Below are 25,449 nucleotides of genomic sequence, written 5' to 3'. Positions count from 1 at the left end.
TACAGCAGTTTTCTTATTTGTCAAGTGAGAATAATAAAAATACCTCCTTCGTAAAGCTGTTTTAAAGATTAAAAAAGTCTATACATGTAAAGCCTTTGTCCAGAGCCTGGAACACAGCAAACACTATGTTAGCTGTGACTGCTACTGAAGGAGGCGTTGGCATCAGACAGGGGAATAGGGTGACCTGGGGCAGTGGCCACCAAGAATATCCATAGATGCGGGGTCTACAAGGGGTAGTAATGCAATTGGAAGGGCACCAAAGGATCTTTTCTGAAAGCTACTGTTTTTATGTCATTGCCCTTTTGAACTATAATATTTATGTTTTTTTTTAAAGTGCTTTTTTTTTTCCTTCATGGGAGAAAATATAAATTCTATATCTATATCTATATCCATCTATCTCTGTGTGTGTGTGTGTGTGTGTGTGTGTGTGTGTGTGTGTGTATAAAAGGAGTGAGGAGTTCCTAAAGAACAGCTCTGCTCTTGGGCTCTTGGTTCCCAGAGGAAGGTTCCAGCTCCCAGGCATTGGCTCTGGCCCTAGAGGCCCTGGCCTCTCAGCCTGTTTCCTCTGTGGCCCAAAATAGCCAACCAACTGCAGGGCTGGGCAAAGGGAGGAAAACAGAGTGCCCACTGGCAATGCTGCCATTCCTGCACCCCCTCCTTGTGTCCCGCCAGCTCAGTGGCTCTCACTCAGTGCTTCTCTGCTTAGCATCACCACCCACTCCCCGCTGCTGCCACCACATGCCTGGGATGGCCCCTACCCAGCAAGACACAAATGCCAACAAATAAACAGTTTTTTTTTCTTCCTTGCACTTGCTCTGGGAGTGCCCTCAACACCTCCCCTCAGGAAAGAAGAGGAGAGGGATGTGGGAGGGGTGGGGCAGAGGGTTGGTGGAACAGGTATGAATTGGAGGGGAGTAGGGGATAATAAGAGTGGAGGAGTGCCATTCTTTCCCCCAGGCGTAGAGGGAAGGGGCTCATTTCTTATATTCCACCTCCTCACTTCCCAGCACTGCCATCACCCCTGAAATGTGTTCCCAGTTTATCCCCCACCCATGTTTGCTATCTCTGTCCACATGGGTGTTATCTATGGCAAGCAGAGGCCACACCACCGGACAGATGTCAACACCCCAGGGCCGGGGGATACTGCTCACTCAGCGGACTAAGGTGCTTGCAGAGGGCAGGGAGAGTCCATGACGGTGGCTCGTTATTTTTTCAGAACACAAATATCTTTCATAAAGAATTTAAAACTAATAACTCACATTACACAGAGTTAACTAGAGAATGAAACAGATCACTCCAAAACCCTCCATCCTAACACAAGACCTGTTTTCATTTTGTTGGATTTCCACAGCCTAGTAAAATAGATGCCCAAATATTCAAATATACGATGTGTTAATCAAAGGTGACAGATACAGAGCACTTACTATATGCCAGGAATTGTTCTAAGTGCTTCACATTTATTGACCCAATTCATCTTCACAACAACATGAGGCGGGTAGTATCATGATCATCACCATCACCATTTGGAAATGAGGTAACTGAAGAACAGAGGGGTTCAGAGACTAGCCTAAGGCCACAAAGCGGGTAACCATAGGAGCTGGAGTTGAACCTCGGCAGTCTGGTGCCAGGATCTTACCAGTGTTGCTTTATTTTTTTAAAATCGTAAGTGTTAATGCATATGCAAGTTTATAAAACTTATTATGAACTATTTCAAACATAAAAAAGTAGGGAAAAGAATATGAGGAATCTCATGTCCCATCTCCCATTTTCCATAATCATCACCTCACGGCCCATCTTGTTTCTTTTATTTCCCCGTGTCCCCAGCCCAGATTATTTTGAAGCAAATCCAGTCATCGTATAATTTCACCCACATATATTTCAGTCCATATCTCCAAAGGAGGATTTTTTTATTTAAAAAGTCACCACAATATTATATCATGCCTTAAAAATTATAATTCATAAATACCAACAATTTGAATAGTCAATATTAAAATTTCCCTGGAATTCAATAAAATCTTTTTTTTTTAAAAAAGTTGGTTTGCTTGAATCGGGAATCAAACATGGTGTTTGGTTGATATATTACTTAATTTATTTTAATCTATAAATCCCTCTCTCTCTCCTTTTTTCTTACAATTTATTTATTAAGGACTGTTTGTCCTAGTCTCCATTTTTTTCCTAGATTTTGCTAACCGTAGCCCTGGAGAATGCTCATACTATTTCTTTCTCCTGATCTTTTCGTATCACCTAGTAAACATTTTCCCACAGTGCCACAGTTTTCACAGCCATTTACTATATGGCTTCAAACTATTCCAGCTAATGGATAGACCATAATATTTTTCTTGGATATTTAGGTTGCTTTTGATTTTCCACTATTATAAATAATGCTGGAATGAACATCCTCCCACATCGTTTGTAGGATGTACCTCCTGAGAATATGCTACCAGAAATATAATCATGGCTCTGAGGCCTGACTGATTTTTCAGCCTCTTGGCACATATTACCAATTGTTTGTCCAAGGGGCAATGCCTTCCCTAGCATCACATAAGAGTGCTGTCACTCATTCTGAACAGTACTTAGGCCTATTTATGGCTGAAGGGTGTTTAGTGAAGGCATGCTAATTATGAAGGCAGAGAGCTAGAGAAGGAGAAGGATGATGACAGAGACTCAGGCTAAATTAAGCAGAAAGTGATCCACAAACCTAGAGTGAGTCAGAATTCTGTTCATTCCCATTGTTAAAAAAAAAAAAAACTTGATAACAGGAGTTATTAATAGGGCATGACACGTCCAGTAATCTTTCCGTTAGACTACACATTAGTCAGAACCTTATTTGCAACCCCAGAGTGGGTCAGTGAACTTCACAGAGATGTGAGAAAACTAGAAAAGATACAGACAGCTCTATCATCTTAATGAAGAATGGAAGAATCCCAGAGAGAAGTCAAAGACTCAAGCAGCTTCACTTTGGAAAAACTAGAGACATCTTTTTTTGACTAAATGATGGGGAGGTTTCTGTGGGAAGGAAAACATTCAGTTGTTAGCTTATGTCTTTAGAAGGCTGACTATAAGGAAAGGGGCCTCCACAAACCAGGAGAAGCTTCTGTAAAACACAAGGCAGAACTTTTTCAGACTCTGGGGCAATTATTTAGGTATCGGGATGAGCATCCTTGGTGCACTGGCCCTGGAAATATTCAAGAAGCTGCTTGTTTTCCTGCTCTGAGTGGTTCAGATATCCACCTGCTTGGTGCCCACTAGTTGCCTCCTTGGACCCCACTCATTTTGTGACATCTATTCCCTGGCAGTCCTCTGGGGAGGGGTGGGAGAGGTCTGAAAGAAGTACTCCCCTAGCTCCCTGGGCCAGCCTTCTCTCAGTCCCCTCACATTCATTTGTGTGTGATTACTGCCAATCATGTTGGCATGTCGTGACATCATTTGATCCTGCTAGTCCAGCCCTGCTGTGCACAGAGTGGACTTAGAAGGAAGCTGGGTAGGGCCAGTGGAAACTACTCAAACAAGGCCCTCTTGGTGACATGAAAAGTGCGAGTGACCCAGGAGACCTCAAGAGCCATTTAGTACAGAAATAGCTTCCTACGGTGCAACAGGTGCTTTACATATTCTTTTGAATTTGCACAACCTTGGAGGTAGAGTTTCACAGGTGTGGAATTGGAGATTAAGACATGTTATTTGCCCAATGTCACGCAGCTGGGAAAGGAGTGCCAGCCAGCCCCCCACGGCACTAACATCTGTGCTCTTACCTTTAGAGCATACAGACTTGAAAACTGCAGATGGGAGAGGTGGAGCCTCCCCACCCAAAGCCACACAAGCCAATTTAGGACTGGAAATCAGGGTCCTAACTATTCATTAAGGGCTCTTCCCAAGACACGTTGTTCTCTTCTCATGTTTAATGCGGGGAGGACAAGGATGTGGAATGGCCCTGGCCAGCCTCGGTCCAGTGGGACTGAGGGGTAGAGAGGCTCTGGACAAATGTTGCTCACAGGCTCCATTCTCTGCTCTCCAGAATCTCATCCTAACCAAAGCCGTGAAAAGCCCTCTTTCAGGAGGGTCCAGAGGGGCAAAAGGCTGGGAGCCTTTATTTCTGTAAGAGCCAATTTGAGGCCAAGGTGGAGGCAGCGAGGTATAATTGAAAAACTGACCTGAGGTCAAATTCTGGGTTCTGGCCCAGGTGGGACCCACCAAGTTAAAACTCAGAGTTTCCTCATCTGCAAAACTGGGCACGTGTAAACCGCAAATGCAGTTATTACGCACCAAAGCAGTACCATCTGATTTTAGTATCGTGTCCTAGTGAAACCGTCCGTGGAGTGCTGCGAGGTCTGGGGGTAAGGAAGGGGCGGGGCAGGGTCCGACTACAAGTCCCAGGAGGCCTCGGGCGGGCCTGTGCGCGAGCAGGGGGAGAAAATACAACTCCCAGGAGGCAGCCGGCAGGCGGGCGCTGGGCGGTGACGTCACGGGGGCCGGCGCAGGGCGCTGATTCGGTCGGAGCTGCCAGCGGGGTGGCTGCCGCCGCGGCTTGTTACAGCTGCTTTAGCAGCAGCGGCCCCCGCCCCCGGGCACCCATCCCGGGCCCTCAAGGGCCTTCGACCTCCCGGCTCGCACGGTGAGTCCGGACAGGCCGCCTTGGGGTGGCGGAACCGGGAGGCTCCTGGGGCTAGAGGCGGGGCGAAAAAGGAGGTGGGGGCTGCGGGGCAGGCGCCCCGGGCTGGGGGACACCGGGCAGGGTGAGCGGATGTGTTGGGGGGTGCAGCAGCTGAAGGGATGCTCAAGAGGGAAAGTAGGGGCGGGAGGCTGGGGGTGGGGCGTGGGGTGGAGCGTTCAGGCTTCGGCTGTGGGTGAGGGGCCGGGAGTGGTTGGGCTTTGGGGATGAAGGTTTGGCCGCTTCCAGCGCTGAGTGAACGCGTGGAGGTGGGGGCGGGGCTCTGGACTGTGAGATCCCAACCTGGGAAGCGGAGCGGGAGGCCCCTCTTCGGCTTGAGGTCTCACTCAGAAAACCCCAACAATAGTGAGGACTCCACCTCTTCACTTCACCTTTTCTCCAGGCTAGTGGGGGTTCTTCCCAGTACTCCATATTCACTACCCTCCCGTCAGGGCCAGAGCTGAGAGGTGAGCTCTTGTGGCTGGGCGGGTTGTGGGGTGTGCGGGGGTGAAAATGGCATTGTGGCGTGTTGCCAGGTACTCCCAGTTGGGGTCTAGTTGCAAGCTTGTATGTCTTGAGCTCCTCATTCAGAAGGCAAAAGGTTTGCCACGTAAAGGGCTGCCCTTATTTGGGGGAGAGAATGGGAATCGCTCACCTGGCCTCTGCTCTGGGATACAGGGTGGTCTTGTCTTAGATGCCTGACAGGCTGGGTAGGGATATTTGTGTGTGGAGCCAGGGGGAAGGAGAGGAGTAGGAAAGCTACCAGCAAGAAAGTAGTTAACAGCAGAGTTGCTACAGGCTCTGGCTTGAGGCAGGTTATGAAACCACATCTGGCACTGGCATGGGCTGCCACCTGCCAGCTATAGCCTCAGAACTTTTCAGCCTCAGCTTCTGTAGACTTGTTCTACCGCTGCCAGCTTCTTCTCCCCATGTCTCCCCTTTTGGGCAAGGGGCAATGGGTGATTTTACTAATGGAACTGCTTTGTACCCTTAGTCACACAAAAGTCTCAAAAGTGCTTCCTGGCTGCCAGTCTTTGTCTTAGTTTATTGATCTTGTTTGTCTGTTTTTTTTTGGTGGGGGATGCCTCCTGGGATTTCTCCTCTCAGGGAAGATAGCGTTCACACTTTCAGAAGAAGCTTCACAAGGTGTCAGGTCCTAGGTCTAGGCCCCTCCTAGTCTCATCAGGCTTCATTGGATGCCCTGTTTCATCCAGAAAGGAGTGTACGGTGGTCTGGGATTCAGCAGGGTTCTTGGCATTTCTGGACAAAATACCAGGGAGGGCTAGAAGTCTAGTGGAGAGGAGCAGCAGAATCTGATCAGACTTGGGGAACTGTTTCTCTCCTCCTTAGTTTTCCTCACTGCCTAGCCAGCCCTCCTCCCCCACCAGGCGGAGGCTTTTGCGTAGTAGGTGTCCCAGGAGCTGTGTTAGGGTAACAAACCCTAAGCCCCTGGGAAGGTAAACAACTGAGCCAGTCCTGGTTTTCTAGTTCACTGGGTTTCTGTTGGGCCCAATTATCCAGCCAAATGGGCTGAGCTGGTGGGCCCAGGAGCTTTGGATCCTAGGTTGTCTCAAGTATGTTTACATGTTGGGAAGGTGTGTCGTGTGTCACGTTTCCCCTTAGATCTCTAAACTTGGAGCTGTCTGAGAAAAGGAAAGTCATTCCCATTATCCTGGAAGTGAGGAACTGATCCTCATTGAGAATTCAGGCTCCTACACAGGCTTGGCTGTGATCCTAGCCAGAGATAGATAGCAACTGAGTCTGAGGGGGTTCATCGTAGCAGGGTGAGGGGGGTGGCCTTCTGGGCACTTCCAGGATACTCCCATCTGGGACCTCTTTCTGCATCCCAGGAAAGATGGAGCTGATACCATGGCAATGACCTTAGAGTCTTTATCAGGCAGGACCATCTCTCAGCGTGGGAAGTGAGCCAGTACAAACATATCATCTGTTCCCACCGCCTCCTGGTCACAGGGCCCTCAGGGGGCTGGGGACAGCTGAGCTTTGAATGAGGGGCTCTCATTCCTCTTACCTGCATCCAGGAATGCAACTGGCATGCACTGATTCCTGAGTATCAAGGGCAGCCCTCTGGTTTCTCCTACTACATGCTTCTGCCATTGGAGTGGGCAAGGGAAGGCATGGTGCTGAGAATGGAGGCTGGGGTGAGGATGGGTGGGGCAAAGAGGAAAGTGGGCTGGTGAGAGTCCGCAGGTATGATTTTGATTCTTCAGGAGGGGTATGTTGGTGTGAGTTCCAGCTACCTTTGGAGCTATAGTTGTTGGCCATGTTCTCTGTCCTCGCCTTTCCTCTGGTGGGGAAAAGGGCCCTGGTGGTTTGGCAGCAGAGTGGGTGGCATCACGAGGGTTAGCCTCGATGGCTGCCAAATGGATAAAACATTTGTATGGGTTGTTTCATGTCACCAAGAAGGAGGCTTCTAGATCTGGGCAAAGGTCATCCCTAGTCCGTTGTTTTCTCTTCCCTCTCTCCCTTTTTTTTTTTTAACCCTGTCAGTCCTCCTGGGTCAGGGTTGGGGGAGACCCAGGACTGAAAAATTAGGGGAGATGGATAGAAAGAGTGACTCCCCAAATATTTCATTCACCTATCCTTGCAAGCCCCACCTCCTTTTGTTTCTTCTGATGGGGAAGGTAGGGAAGGGAAGGAAATGTCCCCCATCAGTGAGATAGCCAGCAGGGGTTGTGCTGAGTGATTCTTGGGGATGGGCCTCTTCTTCCCTCCTCTGGGCTTTCTGGGTAAAGGGCCCTCATGGGATTGCTCTGGAGAATGAGACTGAAGGGGGAGCAGTGGTTTCTTTGTGCTGGGCCTGGATGCTTCTAGATGACCTGTCTACCCAGGCAGCCTTCCTGGAAGGAGACGGTCCTGTTGTATATTTATCCCAACTCAGCATTGGGAAATGAATAGAGTTAAGTTCACATGGACCTTCTCTGGCCTCTTTGTTTGCGACTCAAAACAGTAGAGCTGTCTGGAATTCTTGGGGAGAGCAGAGCCTCCCTCCCTCAGTATTTGGAGGGTGTGAGGGGGCAGGGAAAGTGGTGTGACCTGTCTCACCTGTGCTGGTTGTTTGCAGAACAGCAGCACGAGAGGGGCAGCAGGATGAATGTGGGCACAGCACACAGCGAGGTGAACCCCAACACGCGGGTGATGAACAGCCGCGGCATCTGGCTCTCCTACGTGCTGGCCATCGGCCTTCTCCACGTCGTGCTGCTCAGCATCCCCTTTGTGAGCGTCCCTGTCGTCTGGACCCTCACCAACCTCATCCACAACATGGTGAGGGCCTGCCTGCTGCTCTCCCCAATGGTGTGACTGCTCTTTGGCAGGGCCGAGGAGTAGGAGGAACCCTCAGACGTGGGCCAGAAGTCAGGGTGACATGTGACATGATGAAAGCATCTGTCACCAGAGCCTAGACCCAGCTCTCATCTCTGCCCCACTCCCCCCTTCTGGGTTCCAACCCTGTGCACTCCAGTAAGAGGAATAAAAGCTGCACATTCGTGCACATCTCCAGGATGGGGTAGCTTGTGGACCTGGAAGACGGTCCATTGAGAGCTGAACTAAGGGTCCCAAAGAGGTCCCAGGACCCAGGTGCCTAGCCTGGTGCAGAAATTCCCCTTTCCCAAATTAGGATCTCAAACTTTTGACCCTCTCTGCTCCCTCACCATCTGGTTGCTACCATCTCCTTTGCTGGGCAAGCAGGGGCCTAGTTCCTTTCCATCACCTTGCCCCTTCCCAGCTGGCACAGGGAGTCTCCCGTGGGGCTGGAGGGGTGCGTCTCCTCATGCTGCGCCTGCCCTCTCACCCAGTGGGTTTCCTTATTCCCCTGCCAGGCTCCCAGCTGCTTCATCCTGACCTCCAACCCACATGCCCCTGCCCAGCAGAGGGAGGCTCCAGGTCACCTGGAGCCCACTTCTGTGACTGGGGTGGAGGAGCCAAGCTGTAGGGCCTTTTGCCTTTTGTGTCCTCTAATGAAGGCCCCTTCTTCCAGGGCATGTACATCTTCCTGCATACTGTGAAGGGGACACCCTTCGAGACCCCGGACCAGGGCAAGGCGAGGTTGCTAACCCACTGGGAGCAGATGGATTACGGGGTCCAGTTCACAGCGTCTCGGAAGTTCTTGACCATCACACCCATTGTGCTGTGAGTGCCTTGAGTAGAGGAGGATGCTAGCAGGCAGGCCAAGGCCTGGGGGACCCTGGGGCCCCACCAGGCCTAAACCCCTCCCCAGCTTGGCATTTGGCATAGGAATGAGGAGAGGAAGGGAAGTTGGAGTGTCCTTGATCATATGCTGGGCTCAAGCCTTGCACCTCCCTGGCCCTGTCTTTTCCTAACTGGGGCTTCCTTCCTGCCAGTGAGGTAGGCCCACAGGCCTGGGGTAAAGCAAGGGGACTGGGTTGGGAGGGGTCTCCAGCCAGGGAGATCTTGCTGCCCTACTTCTGAGGCCCTTTGCCACAACTTCCCAGTGGTTGGGAATTTGCTTCTCGCCAATGGGGATGAGGGAGGAAGGAGTCTTTCAAATAGAATCTTAAATCTTTCCTGAACCTTCCCCACCAGGTACTTCCTCACCAGCTTCTATACTAAGTACGACCAGATCCATTTCATCCTCAACACTGTGTCCTTGATGAGTGTGCTCATCCCCAAGCTGCCCCAGCTCCATGGAGTCCGGATTTTTGGAATCAATAAGTACTGAGGGTACAGCCCCTTTCCCTGCCCAGATGGCAGGAGAGGGGTCGAAGCCTGTGCTGTGATGCTGAAGACAGAAGGATCCTCTGGATGCTGCCAGAGATGGGGGCTGAGCCTCTGGGCCCTAGTTTTCCCCCTCACTTCCCCAAGTAGCTGACTTGAAGTAGCTTGTAGTGGGGTTGGGGTGGCCCCTGCCTCCAGGCTCTGACCCTTTTGATTTTTTTGATCTTTTCCTTTTGCCTTTTGGATAGAGACTCTGTGGGGGTGGCCGTGGAATGGGCTGGGCTCCCAGGCTGAACACATCTGTGAGGTTGGGACAAGAGGCCAGGGAAACCCCCTGCTGACTTGCTCATCCTCAGACCGCTAAAGCACTTTAACCTCTCCAAGGGGACGGTACAGCTTCTAGGTCGTTTCATTTTAGTTCTGAAACCTTTAGGATGACCCTCAGTTTGTTTATGTTTTAAAGCCAGTGCGTCACGGTGCCTCATCCCTCCGGGTAGAGAACTGTCTAATCCAAGTCTCTTGCTTTTCTCAACTCCCTTCCAACCCACGCTGAGTAGGTGATAGAAGTAGGGAGGGTAAGGAGAGGAATGGTGGGGCTGGGTGTGGATGTCCCGGTCTCAGAGGCCGGGGTTGCTGCCATCCTGCCCTGGCGAAGGCGGAGAGGGGGTGAGAGAAGGGGTGGGGATGGTTAGTGGAAACTTAGAAGAAGGATGTCACCTAGCAGCAGAGACTGGTGTCAGGGAGGGAGGGACAGAGGGAGGGGAGGGACAGAAGCTAGACCCAACTTCAGCCTTAGGGAAGTGGTCAGAGAGCAGGGGGCAGGCTCGGAGAGTTAGTTCACCCACAGCATGGTGGTGGTGTGAAGGGGTAGCGATGGGCAGAAGAGGCCTGTGAGTCATCGTAAGCACAGGTCCAGTTCAACACTGCCTTCCGCAGTAGCGTGAGGGACATGGGGAAACTGGGAATGATGAATGATGGGGTCCTTCTGCAGTCCTTCACCTCATAGCCTTCTTGTGCAGACTGACGCTGGGGCAGGGCCCCTCGTGTGGCATGCACACGTGGGGCTGTTGAGGCCGCTCCCAAACGAGTTGGTGGGCTGCAGAGTCCTGCAGGGTCCGTGCTTGTGTAGGGCCTTGGAAGGAGCAAGGAGTGGCCTGCAAGCCCTGTCTCCTCACTGAGGAGAAGAGAGTTGGGGCAGGAGCCTGGGTGTGGGCTGGAGACGTGTCACGCCCTCCCTTCCCATTCTGACTAGGGTCTGTGTTACCTTTGAGAAGGCGTGGGTGCCTGTGCCCCCCTCCAGGGCCCTGAGGGAGGAGGGGAGGGCATCGGCTCTGTTTTCTGCCTCCTGGTCCCCCCAACCCCCACCCATATATCATAGGGAACTTTCACCTCAAAATCTTTCTAAGCAAAGTGTGAATAGGATTTTTACTCCCTTTGTACAGTATTCTGAGAAACGTAAATAAAAGACAATGTGTTCCTGTTTCGCCCTGAGCCTGGCCTCTGCTTCCTGAAGGGCCCCGGGGAAGGGGGCAAGGGTGTGGGCAGCGGCTCCTGCTGAGGGCAGTGTGGGAGCATCAGTGTGGGAGCATGCCTGGATAGTGGGATGGACCCTGCGACTGCTCTTTTTCCTACTGTCCCCAGAGCAAGGGGACAGCGAAGGAACTGGGCGCAGCCTCAGGTAGAGAGCAGAATTCTGCTCTGTGGCTTTGCCCGGCTATTCCTCTGACAGGGCAGGCTGTGGACAGGGCGGCTGAGCCAGGCTGGGCTGGCAGAGAGCTGGCTTGTGCCATGGGAGGGGGCCAGTTCAGCAAAGGCTTTATCAATGAAGTCAGAGTCCTGAGAGGTACCCATCCTTTTTCTCTGAATGCCTCCCCGCTTTCTGACTTCTCTTCCCCCAGTGCTCCCTCCTAGGAGGGCTGCATCTCCTCCTGGCCTTTCTGTCTTCAGAGGAATCTCCATGCTTCCTCCTGTGAGCGGGAGGGGAAGAAGTGACCCTTAGGGCTGACTTAGGCTCAGGTGGCCAGAAAGGCAGGAGTCCTTTAGCGAAGTAACTCTGTGTCTCTAAGGTTCCTGGCCTTTCAGCTTGTTTTGTGCAGTATCATCTGTTGTTCCCGGGACAAGTACAAAGTCCTGGATGGGAGGGAGGAGCTGCCCCCCGCAGCTGGGGCTCTCTCTGGCTGGACTCCAGCATCACAATGACCTTGGAGTGGGTGTCAGGGAGAGCTCAGGATCTTTGCCCAAGTCCACCTCCCTCCTCCGTTCCCTGTCTTCCCCTGAGTGAGGCCCACACAGCACTGGGAGAAATTCAGCCTTGGTCTTGGGGGCGGGGCTACCCTGGGAGCCTCCATGGACCTGAGAGTGCAGTCACTTGAGGGGCTGGGACACAGCAACAATAATCTGGGTTCAAATCCCAGCTCTGTCACTTAACTGGCTTTGTGGCCTGTCAAGTCACTTCTCTGAGCTTCAGTTTTCTCCTCTGTTGTATAAGGATAATACCTCTTAGGGCCATTATGAGGATTAGCCAATGCCTAGCAAGCAGTCAATGCCGAACATGGCGGCCATATTTGTATTGCTGCTGTCATTACCTCCATCATCATCTCCTGAAATGTTCTTTTAGAATGGAAGGAGGCAGAGGCCAGAAGACTGGCAGGGCATGGGTACTTATCTCTGACTGAGGGGTAGAGCCAGAGGCCTCTCTCTGGAAAAGAGATGGGTGAGGAGGACAGGTGTTGGCATCTTCCTGAGAGGGCCACATGGGAGCCTGTGGTGGGGAGCAAGGCTGAGTCTTTCTTATCCGCCCAGCCCGTCCATACAGGTATTAGATACTGCTGCTCTCTGAGTCTTTAGTGCTGCCTGCCATAGCATAGCATTTGGGTAGTTGGTTCCAGTGAGATCACTCTCATATCCCTGGCACAGTGGGCACTTGGTTGGTACCTACCCATATTCTATTTCTCTATTCCAAACTCACTGGATTGCACAGCCCAGTGTGCCTCGTTCTGCACCATTCTCTGGCCCAGACTCACCTACTCATCTAGTTTGTGTGTGTGTGTGTGTGTGTGTGTGTGTGTGTGTGTACATATACACATGCATATATATACACACATATACATACTGGATCTGCCCGCCAGGCCTGCCTTATCTGCCTCCAGCCCAGCCATAATGTGGCTTATCTAAGGGCCTGAGAGGTGGGGCACCTAGCTCTACCCAGCCTTCCGATTCCTTATAATTCCTTATTATAGCTTCCTGAGACACTGACCAGGAACTTCAGAGATCTTACAGAGGGGATTCTCACAATCTCCATTTCTGGTGAGTGGCTGAGGATGGGGGAGAGGTGGGTGGCACCTGAGATGGGCCTGTGGGCCTTGGGCACTGCCTTTCCAGACATCCAGAATTCCTAGGACTGCAGCGAGTTGAGAGTTCGCTGCCATGATGAGGGCAGGCACAGAGAAGGGGGAGCATGGGTAAGTAGGTGCCTGGACAGGCCAGAAGGGACTTAGGGGAAGGTGGCTAGAAGTAGGATGCGGATGTGGAACCCAAGAAGCTTGTGAGGGGAGGCCTGGCCACAGGAAAGAAGCAACAGAGCCTGAGAAAAGGGAAAGAGGTCACAGAAGAAAAGTGTTTCTGATTGATGAATGGAAGGGGAGGGGAGAGTCTAAGAAGGATTTGGCGTAAGAGCCTGAAGTGTCTACTGTGGGAGAGACAAAGAGCTGCTGTTGAATGGTAACGGGGAAGCAGCAGCTGTGCCAGTTTGGACTGGTGATGGGCCTCTGGAGGGTCTTGCAGGGCAGGGGAGTTAGGTACAGGGGTTGGTGTTAGACCAGGATAAGGTAAAGGGGAGAGTGGGGGAGTGGGGGGAGATGCCCCAGGTGGGGCTTTGAGATTCATTTTAGTTTACAGAGTATAAGGGACCCTTCAGAAAGTGACGAGATATTGCGGCGAGAGGACCTGCGGTGTGTGCGCGGGCTACTGGCCAGGGCGCCCAGCTCTGAGCCACTCTTGCGCACCATCCTTTCTCCTTTGTTTCCTTCTGAGGCCACTTACCACCATCTCGGTGAGACATGGTTGGCAGGGGCACTCATCCAACTGCCTCACAGAATAAAGCAAGGGAGGGAGGCCCAGGAGTCAGAGCCAAGGGAGGAAGTAATCAATTGGGGTTGGTAATGTGAGGTCAGACAGCCATGTACCTCATCCCTTCCTGGGTTCTCTCTTCATCAACACCAGTGAGGGTCTGGCTGGGGGACGATGGGCCTGCCTTCCCACCCATTAAGGTCTCTCTGGGCAAGGGGGCAACTCTGCTGTGGGAGATGCAGAAAACAGGTCTCACTTTCTGTTTGGGGGCAATCACTGCTCCATCTTTCCTCCAGAAGTGTTCCATGAGGAGTAGAAGAGAATCTGGTATTGGTGGTGGTCACCCCTCCCTAGTGTATAGTGACCATTTTGCCTTCTAGAAACAGGGAAGGCAAATAATCCCAAGTCCTGGTTGTCCTAGAACTGTTGGATCTTCCTTGACCCCAGGCTGCCAAAGGTAGAAGATTTAGGAACTTGAACCAATATCCCCCAAACTGAAATGAGCTTCCTTTTCCCAGTTGGTTCACACACAATGCCCAGTGTATTTAAGACATACACAAGAATTGTGGTCCAAGAGTTGGATGCTGGAGGTGATATGATTGCTGTCAGAAGCATCCTTGAAGCTGACAGACTTCATTGCTTCTGTCTGGTAAGGAAGAAGAGAAATTTCTTGGGCTGCTGGTACTACAGTACAGACCTCACCCTGGAGGACATACTGGAGAGAGAGGAGAGTGAAGGGCAGTTTGATGAGCTGGATTCTGTGTTCAAAGGTCAGTATGAAGTACATGTGAGGTGGCCAGCCAGCGGACAGCCCCCTCCTCCTGTATCCCATCCCACATTCAACTACCCATTGCCAACAACCAAGCCAACCAGTCAACAAAGAACCTGTAGAATTTGTATAGACATGTTCACACACCTCAGTTTAAGAAATGCACAGAAGTGCTGCAAGGGAAGATGGGAACAAGTGAAGTGGAAATTTATTTTTCTTGGAAACTATTCCTAAATGATCTTCCTTTCTCATTTTTTTCCCTTTGTAAATAATTCACTTTTAAATTAGCTGATGTCTTCTCATGTGTTAATACGTTTATCATTTAAATGGATAAAAAATGGAGGCAAATTTGCTCAGTGGTTAAGAAAAGATGCAGGCTTTAGAGCTGGGGACATCTGGTTTCTAAGCCTGGCTCTACCACTTAGAGCTGGGTGACCTCTGGACAAGTTGCTTCATCTCTCTAAGTTTGTTTCCTTGTCTGTAAACGCAATTAGACTGTTGCAAGAATCAAATGAGATAAATTACGTAAATCATTTATCACAATATCTGCACAAAAGGAACATTCAATACAAGTTCACCTCAATCATTCTGCTGATGGCCATTATTATTATTCTTATCCTTTCATGTTCCCTGGAGATCATGACTGAATGGGAAGTGAATGGTGAGCAGAAACTCCCTAAAGGCTTGAGGGGATTTACAGAAGTTCTATTCCATTCCCCTGCCTCCCTGCTCTGCTATTCCTGGGGTTTCTTGGGTTTTAGAAGCCCCAGGGTAAGTTATTGAACCTTCACTTAGAGACTTATTTTTGTGTCTCATGCCTCATAGAGAGGAGTTATTACAGTTCAGACATCTCAGCTGTAGCCCATTTAGGTTTCACCAAGAGATGGGAAAGAATTCTAACAGTACTACTTTACGGTTTTAGAGCACTTGCCATGTGCCAGGCACCGCTGTTATGTGACCAAGAGCAGTGCCCAGATTACTTGGAAGTGGCGGATGTTTCCACAGCGGAGTTTAAGCAAGCAAAGGGGATTTAGGAAAATTTCAGCTTAGTGTTTTTTCAAAGACTCTTATTCAATTCTCCGAAAAGCAAATTGCCAAGAACCAATTTACTAAAAGCTAGTTCTCAAAAAAATCAGTTTCCCAAATGACCGGTTCACTGAAGACAGAAAAAAAAAAATTTTAAACCAGGAGTAGGATGTTTCGCCATGATCATAATACTCCCCAGAGGCGCAAAGTGTGAGTACAGAAAAAATGTTTGACTAAGTTAACTTCCTTTAAGGGAAAGTCTGTTTGCATAAAAAATTCAGAGGCAGAGGTGAAACCAACCTTTAAAAAACTCTGTACGAATGAAGTAAATTGGTAATTTGGATTTATTTTTAGCAACTTGGCCTTCTTTTTGAAATGGATTATTTATTTAACTCTCTGATACGGATGGTATCGTTAAAGTGTACAAAGGTTTTAGTTTGTTTGTTTATTTTACTAATTAAAGGCCATACTTCGTTGAGATTTTCTTAGTTTTTATTTAATGTCCCTTTCCTGTTCCAGGATCCTGTCCAGGACACTACATTACTTTTAGTCGTCAGATCGCGTCAAGCTCCTCGTGGCTGTGACAGTTTCTCAGACTTTCCTTGTTTTTGATGACCTTGACAGTTTGAAGAAGTACTGGTCAGGCATTTTGTAGGATGCCCCTCTATTGGAATTTGTCTGATGTCTTTTTTTTCATGGTTAGATTGAGGTAATAATAAGTTTTGGGGAGGAAGACAATAGAGGTAAAGTACCATTCTCATTACATCATAATCAAGGGTACCTACTGTCAACATGACTTTCACTGTTGGTGTTTTATCTTGGTCACCTGGCCGAGGTAGTGTTCATCAAGTTTCTCCACCGTAAAGTTAGTCTTTTTACCCTTCCTCCATGCTGTACTCTTTGTGTGCATAAGGTTTGATTTTTCTTTTCTTTCTGATAAAGTAGAAACTTTTACATTGCTCGAGAAACAAATAGGCCCTGAGACATCAGTGTCGCACATTCAGGACTGATTTCAGGCACTATTTCCTGTTCTGTCATGTCTCAACCCGTTCCAAAATGCATTTTCCTCCGGAAATCCAGACATCAGTGTGACTTTTACCCTTCTCTTTCCAGGTCGAAAGGCTGAGTTCCAACCTGTGGACACAGTAGACTCAAAGGGGATGTTGACAATGAAATCGCTCCAAGAAATAACAATTGCAGGGGACTTCCATGGGTCCCAGGAACAGAGAATCAAGATATTGAAGACCCGGATATCCCAGCAATATCTGAATTCCCTTGAGAACAGGTGAGACTGGAGATGGGCAGCAGTGGGGAGGTTAAGAAGGAGCAGCCATTCTGGGTATCAAGGGCATCTGAGTTGGGAGCACCCTGGCTGGTTCGGCCTCTCCCTACTCCTAGCACTCCTTCAACATACTCTTCCTCGAGCATGCTGCCCTCTTTTCCACCTTCAGAAAGCCTTTTCATTCTTCCAGGATTAGCCTCCAGGAAACCTTCTGACCCACCTCAATTCACTCGCATCCCTGCTACCCTCCAGGATGACTGATTTCTCTGACTTGGACCAAAGCTGCTGGTTTCAGGAGGCTACTTTTCTCTTCTCTGTTTTCCTAGTTGGTATTGTTCCAATCTGTATTTTTATGCTTGTTTTACTCTGCCTTGCGGCAAGCCAGAGGTTGCCATGTCCCTCTCCCTCACTGGACTAAGAACAACTCTTGACCAGGGACTGTCTTTACTAATCTCTCTGTGTTTATCCCTAGCACACAGTAGGTACTCGGTAAGAGAGCTGAAGTGAAGCACAGTGAAGTCAAAGCACCCTCGTAGAACACTTCCTGCATAGAAAGTGCCACTACCCCAGCACACCAGGGTGGGACCAATCAGGTGCCACAGAGGTTCTGATTGCCGAGGGCATTCCAAAGGACTTAAAGGCACATTACCAGCCTTTCTTTCCCTTCAGCAATTATTTTATTTTCGGTGTTTTCTTCCAGCCGCTTATCCTGGGGCTAGTCCTCCAGGGGAATGTGGTGGATACCTTTTGGTTTTCCTTTTTAATTTAAAACTGAAAGGCTTACTGTGAAATTTTACTTGTTTTTTGAACTACACTTCCCCACCACAGTATTGCTGGGGTGGGGCCTTTGAAGTTTTTCAAAGGGAACTCAGTTTTTCTTGAACACCTGTTGTTTCTCGTGTGAGGCTATGTGGTGTGTTTATATAGAGTTGTGGGGAGGGTACTGGACAGGTAGAAGAAGGTCAACAGAAGCAAGGATGTAGGTCTTCCTTGAGGGTTTTTTGGTTGCAAATATCAGAAGCTCCATCAGGGTATTTTTAGTCACAAAATGAATTTTCTTCTGGAATCAGAGATGCTTTCCGGACAATGCTACAGCTCAGGAACCAGTGCGAGGAGCTGGAGCATCTTCTCAGAGAAGAGGGTGTTATGGGCTAGGCAGATGCCTATCTCAGTACCATGGGAAGGGCACATACATTGGACTCATATAGACCAGGTTTTGAATCCCAGCTCTGCTCTTATCATCTGTGTAACCGTGGACTGTTTACCTCCTGTTCCTAAGCCTCGATTTCCTCCTCATGTGAAAAATGAGTGCAATTCTGCCTACATCATAGGGTTGTGGTGAGGGTGAAATGAAATAGTGTGTAGAGGATCTCGTGGTGCTGGCACATCGTAGTCTTCCACAAAGGCTAAGTGAGCTAGCTCCCTTTCTACTTTGCATCCTATTGCCCCCACAGTGGGTAAAATGAACTGTTATGGGGGTACTGTGTGCCTTGGTTTTCCAGCTTGAGAAGCATTCAATCTCAAATAGGAAGTAGCTGATGGAGAGGGAGAAATGTCACTGGGAGGTGGGGCCCTGAGATCCTGAACTCTCATCCCCACCACCATTCCCTCTGGGAAGCTGAAGAGAAGACTACCCACTTCATTCCAATTAATCCAGACAATGAGAGAAGACCTGTATTTGGTGACCGAAACTCTGGAGACAGCAAAGAAGGAAACCCTGAAAAGTGAATGCAAATTTGCATTTCAGAGCCAGCTGGATCTTTGCAGTCTGAAATATGAACGCAAGGTTAGGGTCCTGGGAGGCAAGGACTAAAGGAGAACCAGACTGGGCCCATCCACTGTGGGTCAGGGGACTGCCAGCCCAGACTCCAGCCTTTTCAGCTCTTCCTCTAGGCCTCCCTGAGAAATCTTGCCTGCTCCTTGGCTTTCTTATGATTTCTCTTGCTAAGAATGTGTGTGTGGCATTGCTAAGTTCCTCCCCGGTACTCTGTAGTGATGCCCTGTGTTCATCTGCTTCACAGTACTTCCCATGGTTCATAATCACATGGGGGTTTTTAGCTTATTCATTGACTGCCTCCCCTTCTAGGAGGCAGGAGGGCAGGAGCCACGGTACCTGGAACAAAACAGGTCTCAATAAACATTTATCGAATGCACAGTGGAAACAACTTGAGTTTTGAGGTCAGATCCGGATTCAAATTTCAGCTCTGCTGCTGCTGTTTTTAGCTGTGAAACTGGCTCACCTACTGCCCCTCTCTGAGCCTCAGTTCTCTCAACTATAAATAAAATGTGGATGAAATGTCTACCTCCCAGGATTGTTTGGGAGATTAGGCAAGATAACTATGTAAGCACCTAGGGATCAATCGACGTGGGCTTCTTTTTCTTAGCACCAAAGGGCAGTGACCGTCCCCGCCAAGTATGTTCTGGGCTATCGAATAAAGCAGCTAGTCTTCCCCAACGTGGAGAGGATGAGTAAGTAAGGCTTGGTGGGGCAGGCAGGGTTGGGGGAGCACCTGAATACATGAGTAAGGTGGGGGTCGATTCAGCCAGGCTCTGCGTCAGCCTGGAGGGGCCCTGGTGAGCTTGAAGATGGGAGTAAGTTCCAAGGAAGAGGGAGGGTTCAGGACGGGGAAGAAGGACTGAGGCTCCTTCTTCAGACACCACTGACCTAGGATGTGCTCCATCATGACACTAATCCTTCCTTAGATGTGTTAACTTCCATCTCTCATCCATTATTTGCTTTTTTTTTTTTTTTTTTTTTTTTTTTGGTGGAGGGCAAGGGTGTGATGACTGAGGAAAGACAAGAGGAACTTACATAGAGAAAACTGTCTTTCTGATAACTGGTCTCTCTCTCTCTCTCTCTCTCTCTCTCTCTCTCTCTCTCTCTCTCTCTCTGCATTGGTTTAGATATTTGCTTCTCTGGCAAAACAAAATCCTTTCCAGAAGGTGAGTGAGTTTCTGAACATCCTGTTCATTATTCCAGAATGGGCAAAGATACTGTTTTTAAAGGGAATAACAAATGACAAATGGTCTGGAATTATAGAGTTATTAAAGCTAAGAATGTAATGGGGTACACCAAGGGTAGAAACTATGGTAAGGGCAGGAGAAAAAGTCTACCTGTTGAAGAAGTATGTTGGCTTGCATGTTGGCCTAGAGTTTCCAGGCTTTGACAACTTTGACTTGCTTTGTGTGGATTAGGGTTCTGGATCTTGGGGCCACAGCCCTTACTGAAGGCTTATTGGCCTAAGAACACATTTGAATTACCTGACCAGTTCTCATATGATAGCACTGGCTGTAAAAGGAGGCCTGGACTGGGAGTCAGATGGTCTTAGGATCTAGTCCTGGCTCTCCAATTCCTTTGCTCTATCACCTCTTGAACCATGATTATCCTGATTTTAAAGTGAATGGGTTAAATTAGACAGGTTACACTGAATGTGGCTTCCTCTGGAATTTCAGAGTGTTTCCCTGGATCCTAGAAGAATTACACTGCCCAAGAAGCCTTGGGAAAGATTAGATGTGATTGAAAATTCAAAAAATTCCTGGAAGTTTTAGAAGTTGCAGGTTCAGTCCTGGCAAGGTCTTGCTACCTCAAAAGAGTGAACCTTTGTTATTCTTAAATGTCATAACAGAGGAGCCAGGAGATAGATTCTAGTCCCTGCTCTGACTGAGGGCATGCTGCACCCTCTTTGGGCTCCTGTTCCTTTTTCAATCATCTAGGCATAATCCTATGGCTGCATATCTCCAAGGACGTGGGAATGGGTCGGCAAATATAGTGCTTTGACACATACAATGATAATGCAGGCTCCCTGGCATGGGCAGTGAGGGCTCAGAGTCCACAAATGAAAATTTTCATAACTGGGAATGGAATGTCCACAGGGGACTAGAGGTGACCAAAAGACTCTCTGAGATTATTCTTCATTTCTTTGCAGAGAAAGACGGTTCATCTCACCTAGGTAAGGATGGGAGCCAGCTGTGCTCAGGGTGGCTACACCAATTCACCCTTGACCCTCTGGCTTCAAGGACTGGCAGCTCAGGTGGTATGTGTGTGGGAGACAGGGGTTGGGAGAAGAAGGGCAAGACAGTGCCCAAAGCAAGATTTCAACTTTAGTCTGGAGGTTGCATCTGTCTCCTCTAAACACAGTGGTTCTTGTTGGTTGTACATAGACATCACCTGGGGGAACTTTGAAACTGGTGATGCCTGAGTCCCACCACCAGAAATTCTAATCAATCTGGGGGTGTGACCTGGGCATCAGGATTTTTAATTACATCCCAGGTGATTCTCTTGCATTGTCAAGGCTGAGAACCACTGCTCTGACTTCTTCTAAGTCTTTAGTAATTCTAGTATGGTCTAAAGATTGCACTTGGAGTGGCAAAGACTGAATAAGTTTTGATTTCCTGGAGGTGGAGAAGAATTTGGGATTGGTAAAAAGATTAGAAGATAGGAAGATATGAGAGGTGATCTCCAGAAGAAAAATAGACACAGAATGGAGTCTAGAGGGCCTTGGTAGTGGAGCTAGTTGGGCTGTGTAGGTCGGGTTCTTAATTGCTGCCTCTACAGAGAAGTCCTTAAGTTTGAAGGATTTTAGAAACATGAAGGAAAGGGTGCAGGACACGGTGAGAGGCCTCCAGGATCTGACTGAAGAGGAGTGAAAAGATGCGCTAAGCTGCCTCTCTAAGTGCCTCACCAAGGATGAGCAGCTGCAGGATCTAGAGCAAAGAGTAAGAGGCCCAAAAAAGAATTGGGGTGAAGGGAGGGAGGAACCAGTGAAGAGGGCAGTTGACACACTGCAGACAATCTGCTCCAGTGTGACAAGCGCTCATCCTCCCATCTCCTGGCCCTAGGTGTCCGAGATCCTGATCTCTGGTGAGCTACAGATGGACAGCCCAGCAGGTCTTCTCATAAACAGCCTTTTTAATGCTTCTGGGATCTTGGTAGAGACACGCACAGAGGCCATCATGGATTTCTTGGATGCCTTGATGGGTGAGGAGGGGTCTCCATGTATGCTAGAATGGAGGCAATGCTAAGCAGAGGGACCCATGGGGAACCAAATCTTAGGAGGAGGGGGGTATACATTGTCTTTACATTTTGTGAGGATAAACTATCACATTTCAGAAACTAGCCATCTTCCCCAGGCCAGGAATTGAGGGACTGCTTCCTTTTCCCCCTTGGCACAGTCTATGACTCCTGCGGGCTAAGAGGAAAGCAAGAGCCACAGCGGATGCCCATTGGAATAACTCCATCTAGGGTCTCTGGAACCTACTCTGATGCTTGTTTTGGGTCTGATCAGATACCAAAGCCCTGTCCCACTGTGTGCCTCTCCTCTCTGCTGACCACCCTCCCTTTTTTTTTTTTTTTTTTACCCTCAGAGCTGTCTGAGGAGAAGGAGCTTGTGGCTGAGGCCCTAGAGAAGGGGACCCTGCCACTGTTGAAGGAGCAGGTAAGATAGCCTAGGCTGAGGACTGGGGTCACAGTAGAAGTAAATGGTCATGCTCTCAAGGGACCCAGAAGTCCCAGGGTACTGTCCCTTCCTACTTCACAGTCATCTGTCAGCTCACATCCATCCAGCTGGTTTGTGACAATTCCCAGGGCATACAGTTTCCAGGACAATTTGGGATGGGTTTTTAGACTCTGTTGCTTGCCTAAAAAGGGGGGTGGGAAACTTGTTAGTCCCAGGATGGCACTTGGCACCATCTTAAGTGCCAACGCTGATGGCTTAGCAGTACCAATGTCACTATGTTGAGAAGGTATCAGGCTCTCCAGGCTCTGCAGGAAAGAGTGCCATGATGGATTACTAGGTCTGCCATGAGCTCAGGATTAAGGAGTGTGGCCAACTATTAGTCATTTCTGGTGCATTTTCTTATTCCCAACTTTATAGTCTGGTGGGGTTCCTTTTGGGTGTTCTCTCTCCTGGCTCAGAACTGCGGTGAGCAGCCCGAATATGTGGGCTGGGACCCTGAGGCACAGGTTCTCCGCACCATCTATGCTGCTGTCTCCATCCTGCTGCTGCTGAGTGAGAAGCCTGCCTCTGTGTCATGCTAACTATATGTTAGCTCATTAACCATTCTCTCCAAAAACTTCTGGGTGCTCCCCTTCCCGGTCTATCCTCATCCCACCCTGCTTCTCCCCCAGTCACCAGAATGATGTCTTTAAAACAAGCAGTTGGCTCTTCTTTGATACATCCCATTCCCTACACGATAATGTACAAAACCCGGCCTGGTTTGTATGCATCGATTTCTGATTAAAAGTGGGAGACTGATCATATTAATTTCCTCTCCTTCCTGAAACCTCACTAAATGACAGTAAAGCAATAGAAAAGATATTAACCGAGAAGAAAAAGAGAGTGAGGCAGCAGGTAAGAGATTTCAACGCATCTCTGGAAGCTGGAAAGTAATCACAGGAGCGCAAGCTGGGGGATGTGGGATGGAGAGGAGCAGAGGAAAACAGGAGACTGCTTTTTCATCGTAAGCCTTTCAGTTCTATTTAATATTTGTGAGATGATGTAATTAAAAGAAATATGTGCTTGTTATAAAGCATTTCAAATATTTCTCAGAGTCAAAGGTCAAAGTATTCTGTGCTCCTCCATTCCCTCTGATATATAACCACTATTAACATTTTGGGGTATGTTAACATTTTTCTGGAGCAACAGTTTTTAAAAAGGTAATTTAAAAATGAATCTAGGGTGATATAAATTAGTTTTGGATCTTTGGAACTAAGTTATTTTTTCTTTTAAATATGTACAGATATTACACACAACAGGAATTCTCATAAATGCTGTTGGGAGTATATATTGGTCAAAGACTTTGGGAGGTTGCTTGACTTTATCTATTGAAGCTAAACATATGGCCATGACCCAGCAACTCCACTTCCTAGGCATCTACCTGAGAGAAATGAGTCCACATATGCACCAAAAGACATGCGTATACGGGAGCATTAACATAAGAGCTCCAAACTGAAAAAACTCTTTGAATGTCCAGTAACACTAGGAAGGATACATATATTGTGGTATGTTTATACAATAAAAGAGAACAAATTGCTACTATGTGTAAAAACGTGGATCACTCTCACACACATAATGCTGAGCAAATGAAAGAACGTAATTATGTTTGGGTCCTCTGAGAAGCAGGTGCCAAAATGGAAGTAGACGTGCAAAAGCCTTAATAGAGGAAAAGCCTGTAAAGAAAAATGGGACGGGGAGCAGAAAAAGGAATGGCAAGCCTTCAAATGACAATGCAGGTCTGAAAACTGTGAAAGCAGTGAAGGAGGGAAGGATTGAGTCGGAAGAGTCTCAGACTGCGGTACAGTTCTGAGAGTCTCAGCCAAGCTGACCTGAGCGAAGGTCATCTACTGGAGGCATCCCCATCAGACAGGAATGCCCAGGCCCTGGTACTCACACTATGCTAAGTATTTGGCTGGGAGCAGCTCAGGGAAGCTTGACTTCAGGAGGTAGAGCTACCAGGCAGCACCTGGAGGTTCTCAGTTGACTGTACATCCTGGGGCAGGCAATACTAAAGAAAATCTGAGTGGTTATGTATGTACTGTATGATTCCATTTATATGAGGCTTAAGGACAGGCAATGGTGACAGAAGTCAAAATAGTGGTTATCTTAATGGGGACAGAATTGACTGGGAAGGGGCAGGAGGGAATCTGTAGGATGCTGTAGATATATAAAGATTCACTGAGCTAGCATTTAAGATCAGTATGCCTTACCTTATTACATATCAATAAAAAAAAATTTTTTTTAAAGTATAGTGTATAATTCCATGTGAAAAACAAGCAAAACTACATGATGGTGGTACATGTCAGAATGGTGGGGGCAGTATTGCCTGGAAAGGGGTATGAAGGAATCTTTGGCACTGGAAATATTTTAATATCTTGATCTGGATAGTGGTATGTGTAAACATTTATTAAGCCATACACTTAAGATATGAGCACTTTAATTTTTCTTACCTTGATAAAAATTTTAATTTAAAAACATAATATATGCACATGAAAACATTAGAACAGTGCAGATGAATATATATAAAAATATTGAGTTTCCTCTCAAACTCCTTCACCCTTTAACCTAGTCCTATTTTCTCGAGGCAGTCATATTAACAGTTTTAGTTTTTCTGTTTGTTACTATTACAATTAAAAATGATATTCTTATATTTGTCCTTGATTTATTAATTTTAGATAGTACTTATTGACTCTCTAGTGATAAGGATGAATATTAGGAAAAACAGACATTGAACAAAAAGTTCTAAGTTGGAAGAGTGTTATAAAAAAATGCAGGGTATTATGACAGTGTTTAATAAAAGGTAATAAGGTCGTCTCCTCTGACCTCTGACACTGTCCCCTTCCCTCTTCCTTAAACTGATTCCAGCAACACCAAACTATTAGTCTTTTATTTGAACATGCCATATACTTTTACAATGACATGCTTTGTAAAACTACAGGTTATACTCTCCCTCTTCCTGGATTACCTTCCCCAACCTTATCCATCCTTTAAGCCATGGCTCAAATGTCACTTTCCCAGTAGTCAACCCAGTTTCCCACAGAATTTGGTTACTTCTTACTCTGTATGGCTCATAGCCATAAGGGAGATTAAATTGACCCAGAAACTTGAGGCTCATTTTCAATCTGCCGATTTCTCTCTTCTCATCTCACATTCTAATTCCAGAGTGGAGTTCAATACGTTGATTGCTTATGTCTGAAGGAATTTTCTGTTCCAGCTGTTGAAACTGGTGATAGAGATGACTTTAAAATGGGGACAGTTGGGATAATCATTATTTGAGCTCGGAGGGATGTGGGAGATTCCACTAACTCATTCTTCAGAACCCTTAGCCCAAGCAATAACTCCTTCTGATAGTTTCTGTATCTCTCTAGGCTGAAGTTAGAGACCCCTAAACACACTGTGCTTACCTCTGTTGGGAAGGAAGCCATTTTGGAAAAAATGCTACTGAAGCTCCCTTGAGACAGATAAGATCCTG

General features: G+C 48.1%; 2 protein-coding genes across 5 annotated transcripts; both read left to right on the top strand.

Moving 5' to 3' along the window:
- The first annotated feature begins 4,471 nt into the window (after nucleotides 1–4,471).
- ORMDL3 (ORMDL sphingolipid biosynthesis regulator 3) lies at nucleotides 4,472–10,828 on the top strand. 4 transcript variants are annotated; one of them, XM_016164656.2, is made up of 4 exons: nucleotides 4,472–4,609; nucleotides 7,728–7,927; nucleotides 8,640–8,791; nucleotides 9,206–10,828. In XM_016164656.2, exons 2-4 carry the CDS (start codon nucleotides 7,754–7,756, stop codon nucleotides 9,339–9,341), a joined length of 462 nt encoding a protein of 153 aa, XP_016020142.1. In that variant the 5' UTR covers nucleotides 4,472–4,609; nucleotides 7,728–7,753; the 3' UTR covers nucleotides 9,342–10,828. The 4 variants fall into 4 exon arrangements, with proteins under 4 accessions (XP_016020142.1, XP_016020141.1, XP_016020140.1 ...); XM_016164655.2 differs by having other exon boundaries at nucleotides 4,497–4,609; nucleotides 7,733–7,927; XM_016164654.2 differs by lacking the exon at nucleotides 4,472–4,609 and adding an exon at nucleotides 4,886–5,112 and having other exon boundaries at nucleotides 7,733–7,927.
- A 2,387-nt stretch (nucleotides 10,829–13,215) lies between these two features.
- On the top strand, nucleotides 13,216–23,516 carry GSDMB (gasdermin B). Its single transcript, XM_036223100.1, is given in 9 exon segments — nucleotides 13,216–14,175; nucleotides 16,314–16,484; nucleotides 18,096–18,268; nucleotides 18,867–18,951; nucleotides 20,409–20,432; nucleotides 21,038–21,198; nucleotides 21,322–21,460; nucleotides 21,847–21,917; nucleotides 22,397–23,516. Coding segments are annotated over 9 exon segments (1,218 nt in total). The 5' UTR covers nucleotides 13,216–13,904; the 3' UTR covers nucleotides 22,520–23,516.
- The last annotated feature ends 1,933 nt before the right edge of the window (nucleotides 23,517–25,449 follow it).

The sequence above is a fragment of the Rousettus aegyptiacus genome, unplaced genomic scaffold (genome assembly GCF_014176215.1).
Source record: "Rousettus aegyptiacus isolate mRouAeg1 unplaced genomic scaffold, mRouAeg1.p scaffold_m13_p_6, whole genome shotgun sequence".
Lineage (NCBI taxonomy): Eukaryota > Metazoa > Chordata > Mammalia > Chiroptera > Pteropodidae > Rousettus > Rousettus aegyptiacus.
This window is presented reverse-complemented; position numbering and strand designations above follow the sequence as displayed.